The sequence below is a fragment of the Fukomys damarensis genome, unplaced genomic scaffold (genome assembly GCF_012274545.1).
Source record: "Fukomys damarensis isolate Sample0158 unplaced genomic scaffold, DMR_v1.0_HiC HiC_scaffold_27, whole genome shotgun sequence".
Classification (NCBI taxonomy): Eukaryota; Metazoa; Chordata; class Mammalia; order Rodentia; family Bathyergidae; genus Fukomys; species Fukomys damarensis.
The window spans coordinates 4,303,090-4,312,168 of record NW_022900939.1 but is presented as its reverse complement, the minus strand read 5'-3'; the positions used below and the strand labels follow the sequence as shown (position 1 = coordinate 4,312,168).

Sequence of the window (9,079 nt, the reverse complement as noted above, 5' to 3'; positions counted from 1 at the left end):
CCTATTTCTACTGTGTACAAACTTGGCTTTGATACCAATGCACGTAGGAAGTCAGCGAGCTTCACGCGCGGAAGAGATCTGTGTCCCAAGGCTCAGGTTAGTGAATTTGCCGCCCCGTGGCCTCTCAGCAGCTCTCCTGTCCACCACGCTCTGCTCTTTACTCACAGGATGCAGCCAACTCCACCGACACTCTGCTTGGATCTGCTTGTCAGCCAGAGCGTCAGGAGCCGGGGCCAATTCAGAGATGGACCCAGTCATTTTAAATTATGTCAGCTAAAAATAACGTGGTTTATCTCACACATCCTGGCCTCAATAAACTAAAAGTTTTATAGGTGCTTCTTCCTGAAGCTCAACATCTTTATTGTTCTTCCCCTATTAAGCATTTTTAAAGGTTGAAGAGATAAAAGAAATCTGAAGGTGCTAAATGGATTCATTCTAATAGTTATCGCGGCCCACGCTGATCAGTAAGCGTCTTCTCTGGGCTGTTCCTCGACATCTGTGCAGCCTCTGTGGTCCGAACCTGTCCATGGTCCTCACTGCACCGGAGGACAGGGGGCAAGGCCCCGGGTGGTTTTTCTCAGACATGTAGCTCTCATTGCTCGTGAGTACCCAGCCTCTGTGGGACAGGAAGCCCTGGTAACCTCTGTACCTGGTTAAAATGCAGGCTTCTACAGTAGTTGTGCAGGAGTTTTCTGCGTCAGGCCCATCAGTAGTGAATTTTTAATTCTGTCTGCAGTGGCTTCTAAGTGCGACTGCCACACGGCCCTCTGTGTGTATATTATTCTCTTTCAGAGCCACTGCATCTCTGAAAGTCTAAAAAAATATAACATCTGTGAGGTACAGGTTCATGAACCATGACAACCACTAAAGAAACAAAATCTCAGTTTGTGTTTCCTAATTTTCAGAAGCACGTGTTAGATTTTATATCAAAATAAAGTTTTGAAATAACTTATGTGTAAAAAGTAACTTTCTATAAACTATTAAGGTACGACAAGAATGATTTACATATACTTTGTTCTTTGCCCTATTTCTTCTTCTAAAACAATGCCCAATGTGATCTTTCAGCATTTTCTACTCATGTATGTGCTTTGTATTTATCAAATCCTTGAAAATTATCAGCTGCACTACCTTTGGTATAATAATTCTATAGGACTATATTTTGCAACAATCGCATGCAGAGTTGAAATTCATCAGTAGGCTACCTTGTTATAAAGTTGGCATTATGAATAATGACAAAGTCCCTATGTAATTTCAATAATATAAATGAGAATTAGATCACTCAAAAAACTGGAAAATAATCATAGGGTTTTTTCACACAAATATTTAAACATATATACATAAAAAAATATATATATGTATATGTGCATTGAAAACCATGTTTCTACATTATCAAAATGTCCCCATGTATCCATACTACATTTCTAGATATTTTTCAGTCATAATAAAAGATTATTGCAGCAGAATTTAATGTAAACTTGAAGTATATAAATTACCAACTTACTGACTTCTCCAGACCCTCACCTTTCCTTGCCAGGAGCAGACACTTCTTGGGACAAAGGAAATACTTAGACGACAGTAATATTCTTTGTGAGTAAAATCATTCCCAATGAGAAACAATAAAACACTGTAAGGATGGGTTTGTTTTAAAATATTAGTAATGAAAAATCTTTGGATTGGTCATGTTTTGGTAGAATAGAAATACACTAAGTGAGAGATAAAGTTGAAAATCTGTTGACTGTGCTGTTATTTCTATTCTGAGCAGGTCTCCTATTCACCCTGGATGGAGGGGCCCAACCTCACCACGGTGACCGAGTTCATCCTGCTGGGCATCACAGATCGCCCTGAGCTGCAGGCTCCACTCTTCCTCCTGTTCCTCGTCATCTACCTGACCTCGCTGCTGGGCAACCTGGGCATGATCATCCTCACCCAGGTGGACCCCAGGCTGCAGACTCCCATGTACTTTTTCCTCAGACATCTGGCTGTCACAGATCTTGGTTATTCTACAGCCGTGGGACCCAAAATGCTGGTGAATTTTTTAACAGAACAAAACACAATCTCCTATTATGGTTGTGCTACACAGCTGGCTTTCTTGGTTGCTCTTGTTGGTAGTGAATTTTTTATTCTCTCTGTGATGTCCTATGACCGCTATGTGGCCATCTGTAACCCTCTGCTGTACACTGTCATCATGTCACCAAGGGCGTGTTGGATGTTGGTGTTGATTCCCTATCTCTACTGTGTTTTTGTGTCTCTTCTGTTCACCATAAAGATTTTCACTTTACCATTCTGTGGCTACAACGTCATCAGGCATTTCTACTGTGACAGTCTGCCCTTGATGTCCTTGGCCTGCTCAGATACTTATGACACTGAAGTAATTATTCTGATCTTCTCATCTTGTGATTTCATTTTCTCTCTCCTGATAATCCTTGTATCCTACTTGCTAATTTTCATAATCATACTCAGAATGAACTCTGTTGAGGGAAGGCACAAGGCTTTCTCTACCTGTGGGTCCCATCTGACTGTGGTCACCGTGCTCTATGCCACTACGATGTTTATGTACATGCAGCCCAATTCTAGCCATTCCATCGACAGTGACAAAGTGGCTTCTATATTTTATACTCTGATTATTCCAATGTTGAATCCATTGATATACAGCTTGAGGAACAATGATGTAAAATATGTTCTTCAAAAGATGTGGAAAAAGATGCATGTTATTTTTTCTTAAAGGTTACATAGAGGAGGAGCTATAGAAAGCAGACTTCTCTCTTTAATCTCAGCATGTATAGAAAGTATAAATTTTCTTTTTATTGAGTTTATTGGTACATTTTAGGTATACAGTACAGTTACATTCATTATTGAGATCCTGTACCTCTACATGACAGGTCTTGGTTCTCAGTTTTTCCCTTGTCCCTGCCCTCCCTTCACCACCTCCTCCCCTTCCCATTTACAAACACTTTATTTCCATTTTTTCATGAAAATATTGCTGAAGAATTTGAATCAATAGAGTTTAAAATTGCATACAGCAACATATTGGTTTAATGTTGTTTACCATAAGAAATGCAAAAAGAAATTTAGGAATCCCGTAAGAAAGCCGACAATTATTAAGGTTAGGATCATAAAATTGTTATATTGTATATTTCATTTACATGGACACAAAAATAAGAGCAAAAGAAATTTTGGTTGAGTAATTTCTCAAAATGGAACTTGTATTAAAAAATCACTGTCCTCTCTTCTAAACTCAGGTGCAGATGATTTGATTTGGGAATTCAACTGGCTATTTTTTGATAATGTGGTAGCAAGGAGTAACCAATTTTTCATAAATGATCCCGAAAAGTAAAGAGATTGAATGTGTTCCAAGTCCCAGTGGAATATATCCCTGACATCAAAATTTTTAAAATGCATCACATATCAGAATATTCTGAAAAAGAGCAGATGAATCTGGTAAATTGAATGTCAGTCGTTACCAACTCTTTCGGCGTCAGTGACTCTGGGTCACTGCTGGTTGATAGGAGCCACCAGCTGCCCTCGGGAACTGTGCCAGCTGCTGGAGATGGTGGCAGCCCCCATCTCTTCGTTGCTCTCCATTGTTCACTGCTGCTAGGCTTTCAGGCTGCTGGTGGCTTTTGGCCTCGGCGGACTTTGTGATTACCAAGACTGGCGGCTTGGGGACCAGCATTCTCTGAGGATGACAGCTCTGACTGCTCCGACCAACCATGCTCTTGAGGCAGAGAATCACAAATAGGCAAACCATTCCTTGTGTAAAAGGAGGACTCAAGTTGCAGCATAGAGGGGATAGTGTACAGCCTAACCTACTAAGAACTTTGGGGAGGTTACTTCTAAAGGAATAAAAAAGTCAGTTTCTGAATGTGCAGTGTCCGAGTTTCACTGTGATCATGGGTAGGAGAGAGCTGCCATGCTGACTGTAGGGTAACCAGGCTGACTGCAAGGCATGTAGGGAAGATATACATGAAAAAAAAAGAAGAAGAAGAAGTACCTGTTGGGGCATGTCACTCCTTTCGCTCCTGCATTAGTACCATGCTAGCTATGTTTTTTTTATTTTAAGACTATCTTAGGCAATATTCAAGCGTTTCCTTCCTCATTTGTTAAAACTGAATCATGGTTGCTAAGATACTTAATCCTTTCGTTTCAGAAATTTGCAAAGGACTGCCCTGCTGAGTGTGCTTGTTTGTATAGATGTGTGTTCTTCAGCACAGGAAAGAGCCTTAAAAACAATTGCAAAATCATAAAAATAGATGCATTCCTTGTTAAAAAATTTTGGAGTGCTCACAACAACAACAACAATAATAAATAATAAATGTAATAAAATAATAATAAATGTAATAAAAGAGACAAATTGGAATATGGAAGATAACAATTTTCATGTTTGAATTAACACACAAGAGGCATGAAATCTATTTATACATACATAAGTACATGGTCAGAAAAATCACAGAATGAGAACTATCTTAGAGATTATGGATATCACTTTAAAATGATATGAAAATGTAAATTGATATAAGACAATTTTTTAAAAGCATAAAATAGATGAATGTTTAAAAGTGTATGGCTACTAATTAAGGATGAGCAAAAGGTAGAATAAAGAAAGTGTTCCCACCATATTGATGGAAACAAAAGTTTTAGGTTCTTGTGGGAAAAATATTTAAATGTTTAAAAGGTCTTCCTATGAGAAAAGTTAAGGAAAATCTATATCTAAATTAATAATTATAGATAAGACCTCAAACACATATCTGGGTGAAAAAAAGTCTAGTCTTAGACTTTCACTATTTTAAAAATTAACTTAAGATATTTCAGGTGCAGTGACACAAGCCTAAAATTCCAGCTACTCGTGAGGCCGAGGTGGGAGGATCTCAAGTTCAAGGCCTGCATAGCAACATGGAAAGCCATCTCAATTCAAAATTATTTATTAAAATTATTGCTCATTGAAATTATGTATCTTTCTAAATGAAGGATGGGGACGTATTCCAATGGTAGAATGACACATCGTTTGGTGTGTAGTATGGCAAAACAATGTGGAAAATGGAGGACGATATCAAACACTCTTAAAATCAGCGTCCAGTGCTGGCAAAGTGACAGTGAGAAGATGGAGGGCAAAGAGAATGTTTCTGCTCTGGCGTTTGGAGGCTATGATTAAGAGGAATTCTGGGAAGTAGTTTGTAAGTTTCTGATACGTTATAACCCATGTGAAGTCAGGAAATATTGCCCAGCTATATTAATTAACATGAATGGGCCTGAGAGCCTCCTACCATACTATAAATAATGTCCAGGAAATGATATTCACTACCGTATTGCCGAATTTTATCTAAAATATGAAAATATTTACAGTGTGATTCACTCCCTTGGGAACGATAAATGGTAGACTGTGGTCACTGCTAGTTTCAGAGAGGACTTGATATTCTGTGTTGAGTGAAATAAACACTAATGGGAGTATGTAAATTTGGTTGAACTCCAACATGATATTCGTTAGGAAATCCAGCCATGTTGTGTTTCAGTAAACGTTTTTAAATACTTTTCAGAAATGTCAGGTTAATAGGAACCATTGAGTTATTATAAACACAGAGCATTTATGCCCATAATCACACACATATAAAAACAAATGTGTAATTTACACGTGTATACTGTTTTGAGTACTCTAAATTTAAAACTTCTATAAGCCAGTGTCATGAATTAAAAAGACAGCCATTTTATCACATGTAACAGACACAATTATCACAGGATACAAATTAGATGACCAAAATGTGAAAGTGAGCACTTTAGTATAAGACATAAAGATGAAACACATGTAATTTATAACCTCATTTAACGTGAATTTATCGATATAAACTTTCATGTAACTCATAGCAATTTTAAAGGGAACAATTTAGTGGTAATTATTGAATTCACAGTGTTACGTAGCCACAAGATATACCTAGATCTGAAACACAGCCCTCCATACAGAGTATCTATTAAATAAACCTTCTTTATTCCACACTCTGGCTAATCTTTTTACCATCTTGATGTATACTCCTATTCTTAATCTTTCATATGAAGCACTCCTAATAAAGGCTAATTTTGTTCCTGACTACTTTGAATTAGTGTTTTCAAAATTCCTTCCCATTAAACTATATATTGGTATTTCATGCCTTTAAAAACATTCATGGTTTAACCTAAAACCTACTCTTGTAATATATTCAAATATGCAATCTCATGCTATTAATTTCAGGAGTAGTGCTCTGCAACAGTTCCCCAGAACTATTTTGTTTTTATAACTGGGTCTTCATTCCTTTTGTTGAGCAACTTCTTTCACCCCAAGTATTTTGAAACCACCATTGCCTTTTTCTGAGTTCACATGATTGAACATTTTGTATTACTCATATAATTAAAATCATGCAATATTTTTCCTGTGACTCTAGTTTTACTTGACATAATTTTCCTCAGATTCATTGATATTTTCACATATTATATGATAACTATTTTATTTGAACCTTGCACTTGCCAGGCAGGTGGCAGCACCACTGAGCTAAATCCCCTGATAACTATTTTTAGTGCTGAACAAAATCCCATTGCTTGTATATGTTTTATTTGTCCACGTCTCTATGAAATGTTATACACTTGTTTTGATATATTGATGATTTTTAAATATGCCACACAAGCATGAAAGTTTTAATACTTCTTTAAGATGGTATTACCAATATTTTAGATAAATATCCACAAGTGGGACTGCTGAAATATAAAATACATACACGCAAACAAAAAGTCACAGTTACAAATTGTCCCTGACAATTAGTGAAAAATCTCTAGGCATTTTACTGAGCTCTCAAATGATCTAGGGATGAAAATATTGCTTGGCTACTCCATAGGGGTAGTGGGAAAGGTTTAAAATATATATAAATTGATCCTGAGGTCCCCATGTGAAGGAGCACATTGGAAATCAGAGAGATGTTTTAATACAGGTAACAAAGATAAACGGCTTCATGTGGCACCACACATTTCACTGTTGACTGCCGTGCTCACATTCAGCAGCGACTGTGTGTGTCGTCTAACGTCAGTGGTCATTTCCAACTCAGTGTTTGGGCCATGCAGGAGCTCACAATGCCCGAGAAGCAATAGCAATTCTCACTGTTTTAATACAATTTTTTTAATATTACGCCTAATCTGAGATACAAAGTACTCAGAATCATCTTGGAAACACACAAAGAGTGTGTGTATGGTTAGGTCAAAATGAGGCACAAAACCGTGTGCCTCATTTTCGTACCAAAACTGAGAGGTGATAAAACATAACTGAGATAATATGATTTTTTAAAATTATCAGGATTTGAAATGACAGAAATTTAGTCTCTCATTCTGATGTCCTTTGAATCTTTAGTTATTTTTGGCTCTAGACTTTTTGTGATTTACTGAAAAATAACTTCACATTCAATAAGCATATACATGAATATAGAAAGGTGATTCACGACAGATATCTTGATGGGAAAATGTGTTTTCAAATTGCATAGTGTTTTGAAAAGTAGTATTTGCATCTCAGGAGGCTCCTAAGGAGTCGCTCTTACGGTAAGAACAAAATTTCATTTTGATTAGGGTTGGCTTTATCACTGAACTCCAAAGCAGGTGAGAGAAAACATTTTTAATCTTTCCTTATTTATAAGAAAATTTATACTTTCTATACAAATTTCAATTTTTACTTTTCTTGGTTGCAAAACAAACCAAAACAAAAATAGATAATGTGAAATAAGAAAAAAAAAGAGTGTTCAAGGGAGTGGGTAGGGGAAAGGAAATAATGGAAAGGAAAAAAAAAGGAGAAAAGGAGAAAATGGGAGCAAAGACTTTGTGAATAGGGATGGGTGGAGGGGGTGAAGGGAGGGCAGGGGAATGGGGAAAAAATAGGAGCCAAGATCCATTATGTAAAGGTACAAGATCCCAATGATGACTGTAATTGTGCTGTGTACCTAAAAGGTACCAGTAAAAGTGATGAATAAAAACAAGTACCAATAAACTTTCTGAATGCGTGGCAGGGTTTCAGTTTCTCTTTCTGAGGCCTTCAGCTCTTTAGTTAGCCTGCCTCATATTTCACCTCGTTAAAATACTTCTTTAATGTTGCAATCTGATGTTTACAATATTTAATGAAAATGGTTTCTATACAGAGCAGGGGAGCATATCAGGTAGTTGGAAGCACATGTGTAAATATCGCATAGTCTCTCTGGTGTGAGAAACTGAAAGTATAAATCAGGACCAAAAGGTGTAATAGAGAATGTGAAATAGGAAGAAGATGCTCAACTGGGAAGGGGCCCAGAGGGTGGGGAGAGGGAAGGAAGAAAGGAAAGAGAAAAATAATGAGAAGAGAAAGATCACGTGGAAACAAAGCTCTTATAAATAACAAGAGCGCAAAGGGTAGAAAGGAGGGGAGGGGAATGGGAAAATCAGAATCAAGATCCATCATGTGCATTTGGATGTGATCATCAAAGTGAATGTGATCATCTGAACTGTACCGATAAACTTAATGATGAAAAGGGTTATTGTGAGTCAGTGAATGGCAAAATACATGTAATGAATTGTAAACACACTGTGCAAACTTTCTACAGTGTTTAATCTTTCTTGATTTGGGGCTTAAATATTTTAATCCACCTATATTTGTATTTAATTATCTACCTATCAGGGTAGGTTCACCTATCAGAAACCTATCAGGGTTCTTGAAACTTATGAAGGTTGATAACTCGAGCTGGCTGGATATTTTCATAGACTAGATATTGGATATAATGAGATGTTTATCTGCTTAAGGAGCCACTAGCCATTAGATACCAATGATAGCTTTCCCCCATCTGTGACAATTAAAATATAAGTGGACATGGAAATACATTTTTATGTGGAAAAGCTCCTTGGTTGGGAAATACTTTTCTACATTCTGTGTGTCTCTAACTCAATGTATATCATATTCATAAAAATGAGTTTATTTTAAAATAATTTCTTTCAGGTATATTAGATATATCTTACTAATCCAAGCTTTACATAATAAACCCCCAGGTGATTAGTTGGACCTTTATTGCCTATGCTTAATGTTCATTCGAGAATAATTTTGCTGTAAATCTGG

The 9,079-nt window shown here is 36.9% G+C and overlaps 1 protein-coding gene across 1 annotated transcript; it reads left to right on the top strand.

The window, feature by feature from the left end:
• The first annotated feature begins 1,780 nt into the window (after nucleotides 1-1,780).
• On the top strand, nucleotides 1,781-2,722 carry LOC104851180 (olfactory receptor 8K3). The gene has a single exon (XM_010608357.1). The coding sequence runs from the start codon at nucleotides 1,781-1,783 to the stop codon at nucleotides 2,720-2,722; it is 942 nt and encodes a 313-aa protein (XP_010606659.1).
• The last annotated feature ends 6,357 nt before the right edge of the window (nucleotides 2,723-9,079 follow it).

What these genes read in the sequence shown, in the direction of transcription:
- LOC104851180 (XM_010608357.1), top strand. Translation starts at nt 1,781, where the DNA reads ATGGAGGGGCCCAACCTCACCACGGTGACCGAGTTCATCCTGCTGGGC.